The sequence below is a fragment of the Caretta caretta genome, chromosome 7 (assembly GCF_965140235.1).
Source record: "Caretta caretta isolate rCarCar2 chromosome 7, rCarCar1.hap1, whole genome shotgun sequence".
Taxonomy (NCBI): Eukaryota; Metazoa; Chordata; order Testudines; family Cheloniidae; genus Caretta; species Caretta caretta.
The window spans coordinates 45,588,423-45,612,753 of NC_134212.1; the positions used below are offsets into that span (position 1 = coordinate 45,588,423).

At 41.6% G+C, this 24,331-nt stretch overlaps 1 protein-coding gene across 2 annotated transcripts in view; it reads left to right on the forward strand.

The window, feature by feature from the left end:
• Positions 1-22,630, forward strand: part of MAPKAPK3 (MAPK activated protein kinase 3) — a 75,817-nt gene extending 53,187 nt beyond the window's left edge. The window contains exons 4-11 of one of the 2 annotated variants that reach the window (XM_048858137.2): positions 405-469; positions 2,594-2,673; positions 9,143-9,269; positions 10,788-10,863; positions 11,103-11,227; positions 12,728-12,813; positions 15,304-15,384; positions 16,312-16,465. In XM_048858137.2, the coding sequence (XP_048714094.1) occupies positions 405-469; positions 2,594-2,673; positions 9,143-9,269; positions 10,788-10,863; positions 11,103-11,227; positions 12,728-12,813; positions 15,304-15,384; positions 16,312-16,332 (661 nt within the window). In that variant the 3' untranslated portion in view covers positions 16,333-16,465. Of the gene's footprint in view, positions 1-404; positions 470-2,593; positions 2,674-9,142; positions 9,270-10,787; positions 10,864-11,102; positions 11,228-12,727; positions 12,814-15,303; positions 15,385-16,311 lie in introns of both variants that reach the window. The other variant, XM_048858136.2, reaches the window with a different exon arrangement.
• The last annotated feature ends 1,701 nt before the right edge of the window (positions 22,631-24,331 follow it).

Here is a 24,331-nt window from a genome sequence, read left to right on the forward strand (position 1 = left end):
GCAGTGCAGTAAGACCACAAGAATTGCTATCAGCCTTCTGAACCAGCATCTGACCTGTCATTTCTGGTCTCCCAGCAGAGATGTGTGGCATGTTACCAATGTCAGTGATTATGTTTTCTGGGAAATGCCTCACTACATATTAAATCACAGGCCTCAAAACTCCTGTTTTGTTGTTGTTGTTGTTGTTTTTTAATTTAATGGCAGAGCAGGCAGCAATCTGCACTGGACCTATCAGGAACAGATTATTTAGCAAGTTCAAGTCTCAGAGACAGGCAGGCAGGTTACCTAGCTTACATAAAACCATAGTTGCTGCAGGTCCATGCACACAAGATGATGCACACTCTGATGGAGATTTTCTTTTGCTCGTCCCCCTGATTTTGTTTTGTATGTGTTCTCTGTTTCAGCATGGAGGGAGGGGAGCTGTTCAGTAGGATCCAGGAGCGAGGAGACCAAGCTTTCACAGAGAAAGGTAGAATGTCATGAGAAAGTTTGTGAGGTTTTATTTCCTTCACCCTCCCTCCCTACCCAAAATAAATGGAAAATGTTTGCGTAGTTTCTGCAGGAACTTTACTGGGTTCGGTTTTGTTTCCTCTTGTTTTAAATTTCTATTTTTTATATTTAAAACAATTTAATGTCACAGCTCAAGAAAATGAGAAGCTACCAGAATTGGCTAGATTTAGGCATAATGTGGAAAGCTAGACGAAAACTTCCTGACATACATCTGCTTATACACTTCAGTACTAAACTGCAGCAGCCCCTGCTGTTCTAATTCCTGGTCCTCACACAGCTCTGCCAGCATACCCCCATCCTGACATGCAGTCCCTCCCTTGAGTAGCATCAGTTGTGTTCAGCTGTGTTGTGAATAAATGGTTATAACAAACACTTAGTACAGAAAGGCAACATGACTTGTTTAAGGTCCCACAGTGAATCAGTAAGAGAGCCTGGAACACAAAAGGCTTGTTGTTGTTTATTTAATTATTATTATTACTTACTATTTGGACAGTACCATAAATGCACATGACTGCAAAATTCTACTTGCCCACTCACTGCCAGAGAAGTGCCTTACTTTTATTGAAGAGTAAAATATTATTAGCGTTGTTTCATTATTGTCCTCAAGAAATGGGTAGGTGAGTGGAATTTATACCTGGGTTGTAAATTATCGTGACCATTGTGCAAGGCTGGTATAGAGGCCAGGTTTTCTGATTCCCAGTTTCCTATGCTAATCTCTAGTCTATGATGAATCTCTCAAGAGGCATGAGTGATACATGTGGAGCACATGAACTGGATGCAGTTCTAAGGAGTGTACTGTGTAGTTCTGTCAGATACAAGACTCCAGAGGGAAAGAATGGTGCTGTGACTGTAGGTGATTCTACCCTGATAACAACATGACTTTTATGCATTATACACCTCGAGTGTTTTCTCCCAGATACCCATTCACAAACCTTTGGGGACTACAAGAGAAAAATACTCCACTTGCGCAACAGGCGCTGAGAAATTAATATCCCTCTTTCTTTGAGGGACCTCCCAAGATCCCACTCTCCACCCACCTAGCAGATAGCTTCACAGTGCTCAGGGCCTAGCTAGTAAAGGAGAAGGGTATGCAAGGTTTTAACCTCACAGCTTCCAAATGGGATGCATTTTTCCTCCCTTTGATTGTTTCTGCTTGACAAGGCACAATTTGTGCCCTCAAGCAAGACATCTCTGTATCAGTCCAGACCTGGAATTTCCAGCCAAAGCAGGAGACTTGCTTTATACCCAGATGGGTCTATATAAACTAGGTTTGCCTGGTTACAGTAAAATAATCTTAGCTTTCCCCTCCAGCCTCTGAAGCTGAGAGCATCACTTTATTTATGCTCCTACCTGTGCAGGAAATGAACAGCCAAGTTAAAGATATTAACTCTGACCTCTGTTAATTCAGACAATGTTGAATAATATAGATATTTATGTAGTCTTGTGAATTTAAGACAGTGTTGACCCATAACAGTGGGAACAGAGAAAATGAGAGAGAGACTGCAGGTGAAGTACCTTAGGGGGTTGAAGCCAAAACTAGCACTTGCTCTAGAATAGCTGTTCAGCACACAGAGCTGGGGGAGGCCACAACCCTCTTTCTCTGAAATGACCTCCCACATAAAGCTCTTCTGGCTGCTGCAAGTCGATGAACTCTTTCAGGTTCCACTTCACGAAATCTGTTGCTGGGGGGACAGTCAGCTCACTGGCCACTAGAATTTCCTGCTGGAGTATGTATCAAGTGCAGAAATTAGACATAAAAATAAACTGGTGAAAAAATAATGCCCTTAGTACTCTGTTCTGATGAGCACAGCAGAGCATTAATTTACAAGTACACACAGAGCAGGAGTCTCAACTATTTAAGTTTCTGTGCCTGCTCATGAGAATGGCTGAGCTGCCGGGGGATTGTGGGGCATGATTGCCTTCAAAACAAAAACACAGCTGTTGAGGCTAATTTTAGGTTTTCCAGCGTTGACGCTAGCCCTGTATACAGACAAGCTGGATGTAACTCAGAAACATTCCCAAGCATGTCTCTGAGCTACGGTGGGAATGTTAATATGACCTTTCTCTAAAATTATATTTATAGAGGCCTCTGAGATAATGAGAGACATCGGAACAGCCATCCAGTATCTGCATGCAATGAACATTGCCCATAGAGATGTCAAGGTGAGGCCTGAATGTGCCTATGCAGGGGAGAAAAGTTAAACTGAAAACAAGTGGATGGTGGTGATCTATATAACATTTATGAATACAGTACAGCATAGGTGCTGGAAGTAGGGGTGCTGCCACATCCCCTGGCTTGAAGTGGTTTCCTTTCTATACAGGGTTTACAGTTTCATTCAATGGCTCTCAGCAGCCCCACTGTACAAATTGTTCCAGCACCCCTGCAGTAAGGTAGCCGAAGTGTTCCTGTTTCACGCCAGTGTGGGGAGGATCTGTTCATGCCCAGTCAGTTCAGGGTCTGAATACCCACCCACATCAAGGCCAATAGTTTTCAGTTACATATGCAACACAGAAAGATCTCGGTAGTCATAACTGGTATTAAAGAGACATTCAACTTGAAGTCTAGTTAATTTAAAAAAATGTATTAAGTTGTTTCAGATTCTGCACCCGCACCTGAAGTCCCCTTGTCAGTTTTTGTAGTTTCAGAATCATATTTTCCTATTTTATGTTTTCAAAAAGAACACAAGAAAAGGAGAAACTGCCTGTGTAGAGGAAAGTATGAAACCAGTTCCACACAAAATAAACAAACTGAGGAGGGGGAAGAGAAATTAATATTAGACTTGATCCTGACTAACAGGGAGGTATTGGTTGCAAATCTGAAGGAGGAAGGCAACTTGCATGAAACTGATCATGAAATGACCGATTTCATGATTCTAAGGAAAGGAAGGAATGAGAGCAGTGGAATAAGGACAATGGGCTTTGAAAAAGCTGATTCAGAAAACTCAGAACTAGTAGGTAAGGTCTCAAGGGAAGAAAATCTAAGGAAAAAAGAATTCAGAAGAGCTGGCAATTTCTCAGTGACAATATTAAAGGCACAATAGTAAACTATCCTGTTGTGAAGAAGAGACAGTAGGATTAGCAAGAAATCAGTATGGCTGCTTTAATGACCTGAAAATCAAAAAGGAATCCTACAGGGAAACATGGACAAATTGCTAAGGATGAACACAAAATAACAGTGCAAATCTGTAGGGACAAAATCAGAAAGACTAAGGTACAAAATGAGTTACATCAAGCAAGGAATATAAAAGACAGTAAGAAGAGGTTTTATAAATACAGTAGGAGCAAGAAAAAGATGAAAGAAAGCATAGGTACACTACTTAGTGGAAAAAGAGAGCTAATGATGGAAGAAATGAAGAAGATTGGGGTGTTTTGTTTTGGTCATCACTAAAAAAGGTTTCAATGTAACCAGATGCTTAACACAATATTAACAACAAGAGGAAGGAACACAAGCCAGAATAGGAAAAAAATAGGTTAAAGAATATTTAGATATTTAAGATGTATTCAAGTTGGCAGGGCCTGATTAAATTCACTCTGAGGTACTTAAGGAACTCGCTGAAGCAATCTGAGAACTGTTAGCAATTATCTTTGGGACCTCACCTGTCCTCCATGAGTTCTCAGAGGACTGGAGAAGGGCAAATCTTTAAAAAGGGGAACAAAGAGGAGCTGGGGAATTACAACCAGTCAGCTTAACTTTGATACCTGGAAAGATACCGGAACAAATTAGTGAACAATCAGTTTAGAAGCAACTAGAGAATAATAAGGTGCTAAATAGCAGCAAATATAGATTTGTGAAGAACAAATCATGCCAAGCCAACCTAATTTCCTTCTTTGACAGGGTTACTGACCTAGGAGACAGGGGAAAGCAGTAGATGTGATATATCTTGATTTTAGTAAGGCTTTTGACACATTCCCACATGACATTCTCATAAGCAAACTAGGAAAATGTGGCCCACACTATAAAGTGGGTGCACAACTTGTTGAAAGATCGTACTCAAAGAGCTATTGAGTTATCAATGGTTCGCTGTCAACCTGGGAGGGTATTAGGGGTCAGTCCTGGGTCTGGTACTGTTCAACATTTTCATTAATGACTTGGAAAACAGAGTGGAGAGTATGCTTATAAAATTTACAAACTGGGAGGGGTTGCAAGGAGGACAGGAGGACAGGATTAGAATTCAAAATGACCTTGACAAATTTGAGAATTGGCCTTTTATTGAATTTCATCTTGTTGATTTCAGACAAAGTACTACAAAGTACTGAGGAAGGAAAAATCAAATGCGCAACTACAAAATGAGGAACAACTGCTAGACACAGTACAGATGAAAAATATCTGGGGGTTATAGTGGATCACAAATTGAATATGAGTCATCAGTATGATCTAATTATAAAAAAAAGGCTAATATCATTCTGGGTTGTATTAACAGGATTGTTATATGTAAGACAAGGAAGTTGATTGTCCTGTTCTGTTCAGCACAGGTGACGCTCCAGCTGAATATTGTATCCAGTTTTGGGCAACATACTTTAGGAAAGATGTAGACAAATTGGAGAGAATCTAGAGGAGAGCAACAAAAATTTTAAAAGGTCTAAAAAACTAACCTATGAAGAAATATTAAAATAACTGGGTATGTTTTGTCCTGAGAAAAGAAGACTGAGGGGAACCTGATAAATCTTCATATAGGTTAAGGAATGTTGTAAAAAGGACAGTGATCAATAGTTCTTTATGTCCACTGAAGGTAGGCCAAGAAATAATGGGCTTAATCTTCAGTCAGGGAGATTTAGGTTAGATATTAGGAAAAGTTTTCTATCTATAAGGAAGTTGAGTAGTGGGATGGGTTACCAAGGGAGGTTCTGGAATCCCTGTCACTGGAGGTATTTGAGAACAGGTAAGACAAACAAACACCTGTCAGGGATGGTCTAGGATGTTATGCTTGGTCCTGCTTCAGGGTGTGGGGGCTGGACTAGATGACCTCTCAAGGTCCCTTCCAGTCCTACATTATTATGATTCTATGATTTTTTAAAATCTAATCACTTTTCATTAGCAATCTGAGGTGCTGTAACAACAGCAGGTAAAAAAAAATTTTTGCACTCCTGTCTGAATATTTCTTAAGTTGGCTGTCTCTCTTCAAGAATGTTTTAAAATTGCTAATGAAAATGAGGATGATGTTGGAAGGTCTGGCTGCGCTTGAGCATCATGTATTGCTAGTACCTGGTAATTATTTGTGGCACACTACTGAAGAGAATCATTCCAGAAAGCAGGTCTGGATTTCAGACCCTGATTTAGAATAGTGGTAAGAACCTCAGGCTATTCCAGAGAAGAAAGAATGCCTGGCCTGCATAGAGTATACACACTTGCAAAACAGGAGTTGGTGCACTCAGCCATCCTCTCCATAAGGCCATGTAGAACTATACCCCTGGCTATTTAGTGTTCCTCAGCATCACTGAAATGCCTCAGTCCCATTCAGCAGAGGACATACAGCCTGTCCTGAAATAGACATTTGACACACTTGTACCATTTCTGTGCAAGCCCACTTTATATGTAGGATGTGTTTTATGGTTAGCACCCATTTGTTATGGCAGTGGCACTGCTTACAGCTCTTGCAAACTCAGCTCTGAGGTAGTCCAGATGTAAATGCAACATTTCAAATATTCATAATGTTATTGCCGAGTTTAGAATCAGGAGGAGTAGGGGGAGCTCATTTAACACTACCATGCAGAACTGAATTAAGGTACTAGGTAATATTTGCCAGCCTATTTAGTGGGGGAGATTTGGCAGGCTTTTGCTATTAAATTACTGTATTTACATAGTGTTTGTAGTGTGCTAAGCACTTTACAGACAAAATAAAGACAAGACACATGCCCCCAAAGAGCTTACAATCTAAATACTCAGTGTACAAATGAGGGATGGAATGGAACAAAGAACAAGTGATTTAGTGGTGGGGGTTAGCACCTGTCCTATTCTCATTCCACAACTTATTAATTTGTGTGTGTGTTTTCTAGCATGTATTTCTGTTCACATTTAGTTGAAAGGAGGACTAGGATTTATAGGGCTCATGGAAGGAGTGTGTTTTAAAGAGGGACTTGGAGGATGATTTACAAGTTAAGGGACTAAATTCCATGTACTTTGGCGGAGCTGAGTTTGTGCCAATGCCAACCATAAACATGAGAACTAAATGCTGGCTGGCTTCACAACACGTGCCAATGCACAGCAGGCTAATGCAGAAATGGTACAAACTGGTTAGCCATCCCTCAATTCCCTCCTCCTTCAAGTCCTTCCTCAAAACATGTTTCTTCCATCCTAATAACCCCAGTGTGGAAGAGGGCATATCTGTGTACAGAACTCAGGTATCAGAGGGGTAGCCGTGTTAGTCTGTATCCACAAAAACAATGAGGAGTCCAGTGGCACCTTAAAGACTAACACATTTATTTGGGCATAAGCTTTCGTGGGTAAAAACCCCACTTCCTCAGATGCATGGAGTGAAAATTACAGATGCAGGCATTATTATACTGACACATGAAGAGAAGGGAGTTACCTTACAAGTGGAGAACTGGTGCTGACAGGGCCAATTCAGTCCGGTTGGATGTGGTCCACTCCCAATAATTGATGAGGAGGTGTCAATACCAAGAGAGGGAAAGTTGCTTTTATAGTGAACCAGACACTCCCAGTCCCTATTCAAGCCCAAATTAATGGTGTTAAATTTGTAAATGAATTTTAGTTCTGCAGTTTCTCTTTGAAGTCTGTTTCTGAAGTTTTTTCATTGTAATATGGCTATTTTGAAGTCTGTTACTGAATGTCCAGAGAGATTGAAGTGCTCTCCTACTGGCTTTTGTATGTTACCATCCTGATGTCTGATTTGTGTCCATTTATTCTTTTACGTAGAGACTGCCTAATTTGGCCAATGTACATGGCAGAGGGGCATTGCTGGCACAAGAAGGCATATATCACATTAGTAGATGTGCAGGTGAATGAGTCCCTGATGGTGTGGCTCATGTGGTTGGGTCCTCTGATGGTGTCGCTAGAGTAGATATGGGGACACAGTAGGCAACGGGGTTTATTACAGGGATTGGTTCCTGGGTTAGTGTTTTTGTGGCGGGGTGTGTAGTTGCTGTGCTGTTCCTTTTAATTTTAACCCGTGGGTCCATATGATGAAGATGGGAAGGAGGCCCTTGAAAAATTCCACCTGGATTTCAACAATTTCCACCCCACCATCAACCTCAGCCTGGACCAGTCCACACAAGAGATCCACTTCCTGGACACTACAGTGCAAATAAGTGATGGTCACATGAACACCACCCTATGCCGGAAACCTACTGACCGCTATACTTACCTACATGCCTCCAGCTTCCATCCAGGACACATCACATCATCCATTGTCTACAACCAAGCCCTAAAATACAACCGAATTTGCTCCAATCCCTCAGACAGAGACAAACACCTACGAGATGTTTATCAAGCATTCTTAAAACTACAATACCCACCTGGGGAAGAGAGGAAACAGATTGACAGAGCGAGACGGGTAGCCAGACGTCCTACTACAGGACAGGCCCAACAAGGAAAATAACAGAACACTACTGGCCATCATGTACAGCCCCCAGCTAAAACCTCTCCAGCACATCATCAATGATCTACAACCTATCCTGGAAAACGATCCCTCACTCTCACAGATCTTGGGAGGCAGGCCAGTCCTCGCTTACAGACAGCCCCCCAACCTGAAGCAAATACTCACCAGCAACTACACAGCACACCACAGAAACACTAACCCAGGAACCAATCCCTGTAACAAACCCTGTTGCCTACTCTGTTCCCATATCTACTCTAGCAACACCATCAGAGGACCGTATGAGCCATACCATCAGGGACTCATTCACCTGCACATCTACTAATGTGATATATGCCTTCTTGTGCCAGCAAGTTTTTGTGTACAGAACTGTAATTTCAGAGTGTTTTCTTCTCCCTCCCAGTGAAGTTAAATAAAGTCCTTACTTACTAATACTTGAACTCCCAGTTCCCTTTGATTCAGTGCTTAAGAATCTTCCTCCTCTTCTCTCAGAGTGCACTGTGCAAGGGTGCTAGTACACAGATTGGAAGGGCAGAATTAGTTCAGTTTTGGGGGAAAAGCTGTATCTTGGTGTTAGTTTTAATAGAGTAGTGTCAGACACTGGCCATGATCTAGTTCTTAAGATGCGCTGTTACCAGTACCCCGGTTCTTAGCTCCTACTGCCTGAATGCCTCATGGAAACACAAAGCATGGACTGATATCTTCATCAGCTTAGATGCCATGTAGGTCAGAAAGAATAATCCCCTAAAGTGTAATGTTCTAAAGAGGAGTTCATAGAAAGCCTGATCCTGCACCCATTGAAGTCAGTGGGAGTTTTGTCATTGACTCCAGTGGGTGCAGGACTGAGCCCATTTTTCTGTGATTATTGGGTTGGGAAGGATTTTGATGCCTGCTGTAGGCAAAGGTGCTGTCAACTGTGAAAGGGGAATGATCCTAACTCTGGGGTGGGGAAGTGAGGAGAGAGAGAGCGCAGCAGTTCATGGCCGCGTGGATGAATTAGGAGTATAACCCAACAGAATTTATTTTGAGACCCTTCTCCTATGTTGTTGCAATTACCTTTTCTCTTGGTGCCATTGCAGCCTGAAAACCTACTTTACACATCCAAAGAAAAGAATGCAGTACTCAAGCTCACAGACTTCGGGTTTGCCAAAGAGACCACTGTACAGAATGCACTGCAGACGCCCTGTTACACTCCGTATTATGTGGGTGAGTCTTCTGGGGGGCCCTCCTCCACATGTATAATCATCCCAGCAAGCCTGGAGACCTCAGGAAAGCTCCCCATGCTGTGAAGGGCACGTCTTCTCTCCCACAGAGATGAAAAGGAGGAACCCAGAATTTTAATTGAGGTCATACTTGTAAACTAACCTAGTCCCAACACAGAGTTCAAGCCCTTCTGCGTGGGAAGGAGAGAGAAAATGTAATGGCAAACTTAGGTACACAGAAGTAATGTTGGCTTTTTCACTGTGGGTTGATGTGATAAAATCCATAATCTGAACCCAGCCTTCACAACCATTGGATGTTTTCTTGCAAAACTTCGCTCAGCATAAAAACATGGTGAGAGAAAACAGGGTGATTGATCATTCCCACAACTATAAAGGTGCATTTTTAAACTAGGAAAATGGAGGAATTGGTAATCCAAGAACAAAATTTAGTCTTGGCTGAAATGTTGCCTTCCTTGCATCCAGCAGTGTGTACCAATGTACTGAATGTCTCATTATGCTGTACTTATACTAATTCTAGGGTACACCCACTGCAATCTTTAAGATAGTGATTTCCTCAAGATAGGATGAAAAGTCACTCTCCCTTTTGTATGGCTGAGTCAGTTTGCACTCATAACACCTCTTTGGGGATGAGAAGGGATAATAAAAAGCCTTCACTATTTTGGCAGAACTGGTCCCCTTTGCTATACAGATGAAAGCCTATTTGATGTTTTTAATGGGTAAGTATCTCCGGGGGGGGGGGGGAACTCAAGTGATAATGGCAAAAACCATGTAAAGAAAAACAGCACTAGGAAAACAACATTGAGCTGTACTCACCATGCATAAGGTCAGCACACTGACATGTTAAAGGAATTAATATCCACATATTTTAATGTCCTATATATTTGCACATGAACAGACTGACTTTTCCCTTTCCATACCTCTATAAACCAGCATGAATTGCTCATTTACTCAGAGAACCTTTTTCTTACTAAGCAAACCTAAAAACAATTTGTTTTGCCTAAGAAAAAAACAATTTCCCCCATCCCCCGAGCCCCTGACATCTTTTTTCTCATTTTTGTACTTTTGTAAGAATTAGATGCTGTGGCATATAATAATTCTGGCTGGAGCCAACCACAATCCAGGCAGGTGCTGTTCAAGACTTCCCCACATAGCTCTGTCAGTGTACTTCAGTTCCAATCTCTGCAATATGCACTCCTGTTTATTCCAATCCTGGATCCCCATAAAGTCCTCAGCTGCAGCTCCCTCTACTACTTTAGCTCAGGACTTCTCCTGAGCAGAGATTTGCCAATGAGGAATTGTGCAGTTTTTCAAATTGACACCTGCACATTTGGAGCTCCAGAGACCACACAGCAGTTTGTAAATAGAAAAGATTACCCAGTGATAGCAATCGCTTATTTTTTTCCTGCAACAAATATTTGTTGTTATTTTATACTACTACTTGCTGTTTAGAGGTGAGGAAAATATCTGGCAATCAATTGTTTCTAATTTTTCCCTTCTTCAGCCCCGGAAGTCCTTGGTCCTGAGAAATATGACAAATCATGTGACATGTGGTCTCTTGGTGTCATCACATATATTCTGTAAGTATAAGATATGGGGACAGATGAATAAACAAGAGTAGGCCAGCTATTAGCAGACTCTCGACCCATATGTCCCGCCCTACCTCCATCCCAGACACCATTGCTGCATTAATAACTTTTTCATGATATTTGCACTACTCATCCCATCTTTGGAAGAATCATAGGCTGTCGGACTTTATATGGGACAAAGGAATGTGTGGATTTCCTAGGTATAACCATTCCATACACCTCTCTTACAGCCTGTGTGGGTTTCCTCCATTTTACTCCAACACCGGACAAGCCATTTCCCCAGGGATGAAAAGGAGAATTCGGATGGGGCAATATGGGTTTCCCAATCCAGAATGGTCTGACGTATCAGAAGAAGGTAACTGAACTAGCCTGTGTCTCTGTTTTTCACACATACACACTGGATGGTGAGAGGGGTGTTTACATTTCAGACTATTTCTAAGGAATCTTTCTTTTGTGATGCTCTTTAAATCAAGACTTTATGAAATGATACAGGGAAGGGCTAGGGATTGATGCATTTCCTGAGCAGTGTCGAACATAAACAACAGAAAACTTTTATTGAAGGGCACTTAGTGCTGGTGAGAGGTGTTAGATAAACATCCCTGGAAACTGAAGACCTTAATCCATAGAACAGTGTGATGCAAGGTGAGCTGCAGGGGAGAACTCAGACTTTGGCCTCCTTATTGATACTGCCAACTTCTCAAAATAAATTTTGTGATGTGGACACTTATCCAGGTATTAGACTGAGGTAAACGATCTATTTCAGCTAAACTAGTGACCAAAGTCAGCTGTTGAGTGGTGACCTGGAATGAATTAAAATCAGTGTACTAGAAGTGGAAGGTTCTGGTTCCCTATTACTACACCAATTTCCTAGATCACCTATTCTCACTTGCCAAACCATGTGTCAGGGAAATAAGTTCAGCAGCTTCTGATCATACTTCTAATGATAGAATGGCTTGTTAGAAAAGAAGTGGGTTATGCTGTGATAACACCCTTTAATTTTTACTTATTGAGTGAAAACCAGGTATCATCACTGTGTCACACTGTGAGATGTGGTACAGCTGTCCATTATGGGATCTAATGGATGTGCATGCGGAGTGGGCCACTGTACATTTAATGTGAAGGAGGATGCATCAGTTGTGCATCCCTGTGTGAATACTCGTTCTCCCCTGGATTCTGTTCCTATCCTGTCCCAGGATAGTAGTTATTAAAATGCTAGAGGAAGGTGGAGAGAGGTAATTTATTTGGAAAACTTGTTTTCATATGGATGTGATAGAGGGTAGTTGCCTCCTAATTTGAACCTACTCAGCACTGTCTACAAACCAAATTTAGCAGTAGGTCCCCTTGAACCAGTGCTGAAAACTGTTTAACTGCTAGTATGGATGGGACAAAACTGATTACAGAAAGAATGACTGATACTCCAACAGTGCTGAGGACAATTTTGTCTGGTATATGCCGTGGTCATTAAAGGTTTAGATATTATGTTGATGTAGATCTACAGAAAACCTTGTGTTAGACAACAGCCAAGGTGTACGGTTTTCAACATGGGTCCAGCGGGACCCACTGCTAACACCTGTAGTCAGCAACAGGTTAGTTTCAGGGTGTAGACTGGCTCATAGACTCCCTAACCCTCTTGTCTCCTCTTCCTACTACCTTTCCTCTGTGTGTGTGTTTGTGTGTACACGTATGTATGTTCTCTCTCTGTCTCTCCCATCTCCTCTGCTTTTCAACATGAGAGCAGACACAAGTAGGTGTCCTGAGCTGTATACAATGACCCTTCTTAATGCAGGTTCCTTGTTCTGAAGATTGTGCTGGATATAGCTGAATACAGTGTGCCATGTTGGTCCTTGTCTTTCAGCCAAGCAGCTGATTCGTCACTTGCTTAAGACAGACCCGACAGAGAGAATGACGATTTCTCAGTTTATGAATCATCCTTGGATTAATGTGAGTCCTGCATGATTTTTACAAAGGAGAGGGATGGATTCTTTCACGCAGAGCCTGAAATGCTGCTTTGCCTGGCACAGGAAGAGAGGGCACTGTTGTTGTTAATACTCATTTGTTAATTAGCAAAGACTCTACCCAGTGTGCTCTCTGTAAAAGGACACCTGTCTGCACGGACACAGTTCCTCATTGTGGTACCAGAGGACACACCTTACAGTTTTTGTGAGCAAGAACCAAGTACATCCCTACCTACTCTCAGCCAGACGTTGCTACTGACTGTAGCATGCGCTACCCTCCTCCCTTTAAAAAAAGCTATGGTACTTCATCGTTGCAGAACTTATGAAGAGCTACTATTAGAAGTCTCAGGCTTAGCTATGTTGATGTGAATTCAGAGCATCACACTAAGGGAATTCTCATCCTTGGCATAGATCTGAAAATGCCTGGGAAGAGGCAAGGATTTATGCACTGTATCTTATGAGAAAACAACAGAGACTCGTATACATGATGATGTTGAGGAAACCAGTTCAAGTCTTGTTTTGTCACATGTTTTTTTTCTCCCCCAAGTATTTGAGCAGATGTCTCTATTTCATAAAGTAATATTTATTATCTCAAGGAGATAATAAACCCCTGAAAACAAACCCAAAGGAAACAGAATGCTTATCCTGCACAATCCTTTCTCCCAGGGATGGCTGTTCTAACGAACTTCCCTGTCTGTGCTTATCCCAGGAGGAAGAGACACAAACAGCAACATAACTTCATATAGTGTCTTATTTTATTGTATTCATTGCTGAAGATAAGTCTGCACTTCTGCAATGCCTTTCATCTGAAGATCTCAAAGCCCTTTACAAACATGAAGGAATGTAGCTTTATTAGTCCCCTGTGAATCAGCTGGGTGTCCTCATTTTGTGTTTGAAGCATGGATGAGGGCACTATTATTGCAGCCCATGCATCTTGGGTGCAAGAGGATGTGGTTTGTAGTTTAGGAGGAGCATGTGGTCCTCCAGTCAGTTGGTATGGAAGTGGCAGTCAGCAAGCAGTAACTGTCAGCAGGTGGGGGCACGCTCAGCTCCTGCTCAGAGGAATTAAAATGCACTCCATGGTGCCAGTTTTCCATTCCCTCCTCCCCAGCCTATCCTTGACAAATCATGCCTTGGTCAGCAGGGGACTTTTTCCAGAGAAGGCATCAGCCATGCTTTTGGCTTCCTCTTGCCATATTAACTAGAGCAGGATTTAATTTTATGGCACCCTGACCTGGGTGGCCTTTAGGCACTACTGCAATATAAATGTTAAATGATGATAACATGCACAGGGATCTTTTCACCCTTTGCTGAAATGCAGCCTGCTTTGGTATGGAATGAAACAGCACTCCATAACCATTTAGGACAGAAAGTGAAGGAGAATTCTGTGCCCAACTGAGACTACAGTGTGAGCTGTAGACAGGCACAGTGTCATTGCTCAGCTGGAATTTAGCAAGGAAATTGAGCTAACAACCCTACTCTACCAAAAAGATCTACAAGACCTTTCTTGACAAGAGATCATGGGCCTCAGTTGTATGTCTTATCTGAAAGAGCATCTCAAGCAAAACAGTTGTTGGGGCATTGAATGTGTACTTACTCAAGATAATAAAACTATACATTGCTCTTCTGTAGCACCTTGCAACCAAGAATCTCAATTATTTTCAAGCATTAATTGAGCCTCCCAACCATTTCCTGTGAGTTATTTTGTACCTATTTTACATTTGGATGAATAATAATCCCTCACTCATATATAGCACTTTTCATCAGTAGATCTCAAAGTGCTTTACAAAAGGAGGTCAGTATCATTGTTCTCATTTTACTGATGGGGAAACTGAGGCACAAAGTAACTTGGTTATTTGCCCAGCATCACACTGCAAATACTGAGCAGATCTGGGAATAGAACCCAAGTGACCAAATTCTCAGTCACCTGTTCCAAACATTGGATTGTGTTTCCACCTGCCAATTCACCCAGACCTGACTTTTCCTGAAAGGTTTCCTATGGGTGTATTACTGTGTCCCTCCCTACATTTAAGGTCTGATGAGATCATACCAAGTAGTACTATATGTACAGAATGAAATTTCCTCAATCACAAATGCTAGAAGAAAAATAATGAACTGCTTTGAACGGGATATTTAATGAATGAACGGTTGTTAAAAACAATGTATAATAAGAATACACAATATATGGTTTAAAAAAAAACCTAGAAAAGAATAAAAAAACAAATGAAATGCCAGACTGTGGCTTCTACATCCTCTTCGCCTGGGTGATATTTTAGGGGGATAATAGTACTTCTCTACCTTACACGGTGAAAAAAGGATAAATGCATTTGATTGTTGGGCACTCAGATTCTAAGGTAATGGGAGGCCAAGTATCTTAGATAGGTCTTCTGCCTCACATACATTCATGAGAGTAACTGATCATTTCACACAGCTAGCTTTGCAGAATGTTTCTTTCTGGTTTTATTTCTCTCCTTAGAAATCAATGGTGGTACCACCAACCCCGCTTCATACTGCACGGGTCCTGCAGGAGGATAAAGACCACTGGGATGAAGTGAAGGTCAGCCAAAGAACAGCTGCATGAATTATTAGTTTTGTAGTTATTGGGGATTCTTCCCAGAATGGGGTTTGAGAAGGGATGGAGAGGCCTTTCTTTGCTTGGAATGAAAGAAAGCCAAACATGTTAAGGTATGGAAATGCACATTATGGGCACCTAAACAACCTTAACTCTGCCCAGAGACACCATGAGGGAAAAACGTGAAAAGATCTAATTTGTCTTTTAAAAAAATCATTTTAATCTAATCTGGGACTCCAAACACTGTTGTGCATTGACCATAACTGTATGGTTATTACATTGTCATTATAGGGCAGACTTAATGTTGTTGGATTCTCTAACTCTGTTTCCATACCTTAACATATTTGCATTTCTTTTAAGGTTAACTGTATTTTATAATATTTGGGTTTGGGATAATTGCAACATCCCTGTAATGTATTTTACCCTAAATTACTCATACATTCTCCCAACCTTTAAACTACATTAAGATAGAGTTTTGTCTGCAAAATGAGTTAAGGCAAGGCCAAGACTCACATATAAAATGTCATTAAAGGGATTGAGATGATAGTTTCATTTATGATTTTTCAGTTCCATGTCTCTATTTGATTGTATGTATTTTGTTCAGGCCTCTTGGATGTTCTCTGATCACTTGACCACTAGTCTGGTGCATTCTCTTGTAAACTTGAACTATTTTCTGTTTGCAAAATTCATTGACACTCACATAGGCAGCCTACAGTGAGCGGGAGTAAGATTTTTGCTCCCTTACCTTGTTAGCAGGTGATAACACTTTTAGTCTTGTCCAGGCAACAGAAAGGTCTAATTTATTATTGATTCTAATATAACCTACAACAGGGCTCCATTCTGTCAGATAGTCACTCACCAGTAGGATGGAATGGCTGTCTTGCCTATGTCTGAGTTTTCACAATTGTTTAGTGTGGTTTCAGGAAGAGATGACGAGTGCTTTGGCTACCATGAGAGTGGACTACGACCAAGTGAAAATCAAAGACTTGAAAACATCCAACAACCGCCTCCTCAACAAACGCCGCAAGAAACAGAAACAGGCAGGCACCTCCTCCGCAGCCCCAGGATGTAACAACCAGTGAGAATAAAGGAGAGGAGGCTGAGGACTTGAGGGTTACAATTAAAAGGAACAAATAAAAATGAGCAGGGTCAGCTTACCCTATACCACAAAGGGGCTGGCCTTGAGAAAAAGAGGAACCTGGCCTGCAAAGGGGGGAAGTGTTAAAGACTATATCATTCTAGAATGTTATCTGAGCTTTGCTTTTTAAGGGGGATTTGTTCTTGTCATATGATTTTTGCATTTTGCCAGGGGTACCTAGCAGTACCAGAAACTGGGGAATTTTGACACAGCTTTAGCTGTTTTGGGGCAGCAGAGGGTACAGGAGATCAAGTCTTAGAATACCGATACACAAAGGTTTTAACCACAGCCTGTGAGAGTGACTTCTACTGTGATTTTAAGCTTGTGAAGGGGAAGACCAAAGTGTTCTGGTAGGAGAGGTTCAAGACTTCAAACACAGGCATGGGGAAGGGAGTGAAATGTCACTGCTCTCTTTACACAAGCAGCACAGTCTCAACTCTTGGTGTTGCTGGTGCATCTGAATCGCAGCTCATGCTAGCATTGGTGAGAACAGTGAGTGTTTTCCAGGTTTAACTCCTACAGCTGCACATCATCTGAACAGGGAAGCACTGTCCTTGATTTAGGAAAACCTTCCTGTGCCACTAATGGATGGAGTAAGGGTTTCTTCTTGCATTTCCTTATTCACACAGATCCTTAGTCTTATGTGAAATTCAGGTTTTGTAGCACTTTTCTAATTCAGTAGTTTGTTCATTTTCTACAGTTACAGTGATGCCATGTCTGTTCTACTGGCATATCTCTCTTGCGTTTTTTGTTTTTGTTTTTTAAATCTATGGCAGTATTTTACATAAAGCTGTTTGTTTTTAATTAGGACTCAGAACATGTCATTAATCCTTCTGAGTCTGTGAACCTTCAATGAACACAACTGGATAACTATCATATACACACCTCTGCTCTAAAGAGAGGCGTCTGAAGTCCACAAAGAAATGGAAGGGGTTGTTCTCTGTAGGAAATCCCATTGTCTGACTTCATCCAGTCTATTACATGCAGGTCTTATGCCTTATGTAAGGTGCTTATTTCTGTTAGGTTTTACCTGCTGTGCTTTAACAAGCAAACTTTAAACCTTGGGGAGTATTTCGACCCATTCTGACACAAGAAAGTGTAAACCTATGTCAGCAATACTGCTGGATCCAGAGTTCCAACATGGATATGTACCCATTGTCTTTTTTTTCTAACTCAAACTTCTGGTTTAGATATTCTGGCTGTGGTTTGTTAATTTGTTCTTCTACTTTATGTTCAGATTGTTTCTTCTTACTGCATTACGGGTTTTATTTGAGGTGAACAAAATCAGCGAGAATGTGGAGAGTTTTTAAGGTGAAATTAAATGCTTCCAATGCTGCAAATAAACACATTATAACATGGGAAATGAGGGGCTGAAAGGGTCAGACAAGAGGACAGCAGTGTACAGGAGGCAAAGCAATCCTGCCAAACAGGGTCTGGATCTTCCAATTTATTTGAAAACCACACTGAATTTGTTACCTCTCCACTGAAGATCTGCTTGATGCTTCGACCTTACAGATGGGCTCTGGTCCCTTGTAGGAAACGCTGGCTATCCCTACAAACCATCCACTTTTCTTTGTGTAATCTTTGGATTTTACAAAATGATTTTAATAAATCATGATGTTCCAGCATTTCTTCCTACAGTGGTCCCTGTTTTCATTGAAATATTGTGTGGTTTCATGATACAGTACCAGGTACAGTCATCTTTGAGGATTTTAGCAGGAAAGGAGAAGTTTAAAAAGGAAAAATACCACCTGCACTCAAAGGCTGGCCAGCTTAAGTTATCTGAACACATTTTTGCTCTCAAAGCTTGGTTTTTGAATAGAAATCTCAGTGTAAATGCAAGCACTGAAGGGTTATTTCATGTTATCAATCTAGCTACTCCCATGACCATAGTGCATCTCACATTAATTGATTTAGCCTCATAAGGGTCTGGTATGATAGGGAGACATTACTCCCCTATCTATAAAATGGGGATAATAAGGCAAAGAGCGATTAAGTGACATGCCGATGGTCACATGGATGGGGGTCTGTGTCAGAGCTAAGAATTGATCTCCTTAGTCCCTGTGTAGTGCCTTTACCACAAGACCATCCATCCTGCCTCCCAAAAGTTCATCTGTTTTCAGAGGGTAGCTACCACATCATTCCAGCCATCTGAGTTGTACACCTCTTCAAGTTGGAATTTGTTCTCCCATATCCCAGCTAGTCGGAGTGCAAAGGTTGACTTTCTAGTAATCTGCCCGTTTTTGATTATATAGAAATATGACAGCCATCATGGTCCCAGTGGTACTCATCCTCTGCAGTGGGTTTCCCATCGTCTAAAGGTTAAAAGTCTGAGCCATTGGTCTCCTGAAAAACAATGGCTCATGTTTTCTCTTGTCAGTTCAAGCAGTCTAGAGCTCTTTAATGCAGTGGTTCTCAACCAGCGGTGCATGTACCACTGCAGGTATCCTGAGGTCTTCCTGGGGGTACATCGACTCCTCTAGATATTTGCCCAGTTTTACAACTGGCTACATAAAAAGCACTAGCAAAGTCAGTGCAAACTAAAAATTCATACAATGACTTGTTTATACTGCTCTCTATATATTATACATTAAAATATAAGTACAATATTTATATTCCAATTGATTCTATAATTGTAGGGTAAAAATGAGAACTTAAGCAATCTTTCAGAAATAGTGTGCTGTGACACTTTTGTATGTTTGTCTGATTTTGTAAGCAAGTAGTTTTTAAGTGAGGTGAAACTTGAGGGTGTGCAAGACATATCAGACTCCTGAAAGGAAGGGGTACAGTAGTCTGGAATGGTTGAGAGCCACTGGTTTAAGGGATGTGCATAAGCACTGGTCATTTCTGATGGAGAACTCCAAAGTATACTAAGGGCCCAATTCATCACTACATTACCCCAAGTTTACAGCAGTGTAATTCCCTCAAAATCAATGGAGTTATGCTACTGGAAAACTGGAGTGACAAAATGGTGAGTCAGGCCCTCAGGTACTCAAATTCCAGTCCCTGAACAGTGGAAGCTGTGACATATTATTTTTTTGACTAATGCCATCACATTCTGTTGTACCGTGACATCTAGGAATGGACTAAGTTAAACCACAAGGGGCAGCTCCAGGAAGGTCTCCAAAGTACAGTGTGAAAATGGGGAGGGGAGGCATGAGGGAATATTTCTCCTTAACTTCTTTTAATGAGGGACAGAAGAATATGTGAGGTAAATACCATGTAATATATGTCAAGCCTTCAGGCCCAAATGTGTTACAACTTCAGCCATATAGGGGAAACTGGCTACAACATGGTTGTGTTACAACCTGGTTCCATTTACAATATAGACAAGATTTGTTTTAACCATGTTGCAGAGCCACACCAAAGTCTTGGATACATCAAAGATTTCAGCAGGGTTTGGGCATGTGGTTAATGTGCCATCCTCACTGAAATATTCAAGTGTTTTGTAACCGAATGTGGGGATAATTATGTTGCAACTCTTCCTCCCCCTCCCCCACCACATGGCTAAAGATGTAGATTAAACAAAGCCTTGGAAAACAAGACTTTTCATTTCAAAGTTTTTTTTGTGGATGTGGAGCTACCTGCTGGTCCTTCAGCATCATTGCACTTGTTACAGCATAAAGAAGTGGTGAGTATTAAGAGTCTCAACATCAGTAAGAAGCAAGTAGGGGATTAACATGAACAAAGTGAAACAAAATTGCTTTTAGTGGGTAACATCCACACCCTAAAGATTTTTGTAATGATACTGAAATGTTGCAACTTTTTGAAGCTCTTTTGTGTGTGTGTGTGCCTACCTTAATGTAGGTTACTCTGCCATGGAAGAGGTTTGCAAGACAAGGCATGAATGGTGCGCTGCATTCTATGGATTCTCATGTTTCACAGAAAATCTTTCCCTTGTGGTTTTTAGCTCAGTTATACAAAATACCCATCACAACACTCTCACACATCATAAAGTGCTCCCATTATTAGCTATGGTACTTTGATCTTACCTACATGAACCCTACCCCCATCCCTATGCAGTCCTCCCACTTGGAATAATAGCTTCTTTGGAACATACTGCTTGGGAGTCCAAATTTATCGCCTGTTTTTAAAGAGGATAGATGATTATAAAACTGGTTCATTTGCATATTCATCAGGCACATGGATGAGGTGGCACAGCCAGGAAGAGAAAGAAGTGAATGGCCAATAGGACAGGCTGCAAAGAAAACATAGATTAAAAAGAACAAAAAACCAAAAACCTTTTAGGCAGAAACTGAATAAGAACTGTATGCACAATTCCCTGCCCGTTTCTTTTAATCATTGCTTATGGGCTGCCATTTCCCTTGTGCGTGTCTCCAGCCCATCTCTTCGTCTCATGAGCACACTCTCTCACACACACATACAGTAATTCCCTCCCACAGCTTTTCTCTGCGTGTGTTACACATCTGACTCCCTCCTTGTCTTTGATCAAATGTACATTGTGATGAACCTTTTCTGACACACTACATTTCAAAACTAATTTTAATTGTAAGCCATTGTTCTACTTCTGTGTCTTCTAATTGAGAAAACACAGTACGCAGTCTTGGGATTGCATGTCTTAACTCTTCATTGGCTGGGGTTTGGAAGCTCACTTTTATTGCAGCTCCTGACTTGCCTGAAATTGGGGGAAAAATAGGGTGCTACATACTCAGTTTGATCTAATTTCCTGTTCTCATTTCAATTAACTTGAGGTTTTTTGGCCAGTGTATGACCAAGTTCTGATTGTGAGGCTTTTTGAGAAGAGGGGTATTTGATGGGATGGAGAGTTGGTGGCCTTGGAGGTACATTTGTGAAAACATTTTTGCAATGTTTTGAAACATCTATTAGAGGGTGCTGCTCTCACACACATACACCCATGATTAAACTAGCCCCAGGAAATTTTCCTGCCTCCACTGTGGGAAGATTAATTCTTGAACTGAGAGGTTCATTCTCAAACTGTATATCATCGCTTCTACTTTTCTGCCAGACTCAGACCTGCAATCTGCCTCCCTTCCCTGTAATATAGGTTTGTTTCATCTTTGCCTCTGCATCTTCCTTCCCATGCCTTTGTCTTCTTTCACTTTGGCTATTGCAATTCCATCATGTAAAGCTTCCCTGTGTCCTGGTTCCACAGACACCATCATATGCTGGACACCCCCTGTGTTTTTTCACAGGTGGAAGGAAGCATTGCCCCATCACTCCCCCCCACACACACACACCATTTCCCAACTCTGTGAATTCCCCATTCATGTCAAGAGCCAGATCAACCTGTGACATTGCACCCCATAAGGCTTTATGGAAATATGCTTATGAATGTATGTATGACATAACTGGAATATGTTTTATGCCACATATGCCATGTAACGTATCTCTGTAAAGGTTATGATCAACTGAATCTATTAATCCTATTTGTATGCATGCGTCATTTTTGTACTCGAAGTTATGAATATTGGCTTGTGGTGGTTAGATTTTATATTGCCTTAGTAAGGCATTTGGGCAGCTTCTTTAGAAAGGAATTTGCAAGTTAAGGGCCTAGTCAAGAAACACTTAATGGACAATGGATCTTGGAAGGCTCCAATCCACATAAGAAGTCTACTTGAGGACGTTCAAGGTAGCATGTGAACCACGGCTGCTACCTGTAAGTTCTGAGTCATGCATGGACATGTGACTTGCCCGTGTGACTCCAAAACTCCATCTTGTAGCTGGGATTCTACACAGGGGGAGGGATGGGTGTCCACCCACAAGAGAAAGTCTATTTAAATCCCTGTGAGACCCCCTCCATTAGATCTTCAGCTGGCTCAAGAGATAGCCTCTCCACCCCCAAAGGATACCTGAAAGAAAGTGGAACAAAGGACAGTAACTATGGGGATGTGATTGATTGCTGGACCCAGACTAGAAGGAGACTAGAGCTTACTGGGACACCTCTGAAGGTGAGGTTTTATCTGTATTCAGTTTTCTTACTGTATTAGACATAGACTTGTGTGTTCTATTCTATTTTGCTTGGTAATTCACTTTGTTCTGTCTGTTACTACTTGGAACCACTTAAATCCTACTTCCTGTATTTAATAAAATCACTTTTTACTTATTATTTAACCCAGAGTATCTATTAATCCCTGGGGGGGTGGGGGGTGGGGGCAAACAGCTGTGTATCTCCCTCTATCAGTGTTATAGAGGGCAAACAATTTATGAGTTTACCCTGTATAAGCTTTATACAGGGTAAAACGGATTTATTTGGGGTTTGGACCCCATTGGGAGTTGGGCATCTGAGTGTTGAGACAGGAACATTTCTTAAGCTGCTTTCAGTTAAGCCTGCAGTTTGTGGGACGTGGTTCAGACCTGGGTTTGTGGCTGGCAAGCGTATCTGGCACAACCAGGCAGGGTTCTGGAGACCCAAGCTGGCAGGGAAGGCAGGGGCAGACATCAGTTGGCAGCTCCAAGGGGGTTTCTGTGATCCAACCCGGCACACAACCTCTACCCCCTTTTTACTAAAATCTCTAAGAACTTGCTGCCACTGACCTCCCCTACCTACCAACCCCGGTTCATTCGTTACTGCTCTTTCAGACTGCACCTACAAAACCACAGTGGGGTTAAGCGAGAAAGGAAAAGAATAATTATGCACTTAGAAAATGGACCTAACTCCCTCAAAAAACCCCATACTTCTTTCCTCTGATCAGAACCAGGGTCCTCTTTCTCCTAAACTCTTGTTCTAGCTCCCCTCACCTTGCTATTTTTAGTGGTCTAGTCTGCAGCACAGGCTCCTTGTTTAAGCTGCTTGAAGAAGAACCATCACAGGATATCTATCCTGCTAAGGGGAATCCGGCTCAACCTTGCCTGTGACCTACCAGTTAACCCCCAGCTGATCCTGCTCTGGTGGCTTAATTACCATTAGTAATTTTATTTATTATTTTTAGCAGCTGTGAAAGGGTCAGGGAGGACTACATACAGAGACAGGGAAAACTATGTGCAGAAAGAGGAAGGAGATCTAGGAGAGCAGTACAAGGGGTATTTCCTCTCTTTAGGGAAGGCTGGTGAAGGTAGTCTGGAGAGATCTACAGGGAACAGGTCAAGCTCCTGTGGAAGGCCCTGAGGTAGGGATTATAAGAAGCTGAGACGTCCCTGGGAGAAGCTACTGGAGTCCCCAGGGAAGTGGGCAAATCTAGTAGGAAGAAGTGCTTGTAGGTAAAAAGCTCTGAGGGATAGTGGTTAGCCAAAGGAGCAAATGTACTGAAACATTTCAGTTGAAACAGTAAAGTCAATCTCAGCTATTAAAATAAATTGATGAAATGTGTTTTTCATTAGAAATAAAAACACTTTCTGTGACTGAAATGCAGCCTTAATAATGAGATTGTCTTATACAGTGGGCTGTTAAGAAAAGTTAAAATGAGGTGGGGGAGGTGGAAATGCGTCATGGTGACAAGGGAGTGAGAATTGAAAAATGGCTAGTGTCATGAGTGCTATGCTATACCCCAGATATGCTTTATTTATCCTGTTTTAGTGAAAATGTCTAGAGCTGCACAACTGCAGCTGATTGGCTTGGTCATCCTGAGAATGCTGCCCCTAGGATCTAAATGTATCCATAGCTGTGGACAATTAAGCAAGAAATGTGGAAATCAAGGTTCAAGACTCAAGCAAGTGGAGGTTAACATGGTCATCCTTGTGTAGCATAGTTATAATTTCTTTAAAAGGCATCTGTCTTGAGGAACAAGATTGAGGATTTAGAAAATGGACAGAGATGTAATAGCCACCGGAATACTGGCCTCCTTGAAGGTAGCTAGGGATCTGATGAAACAATTT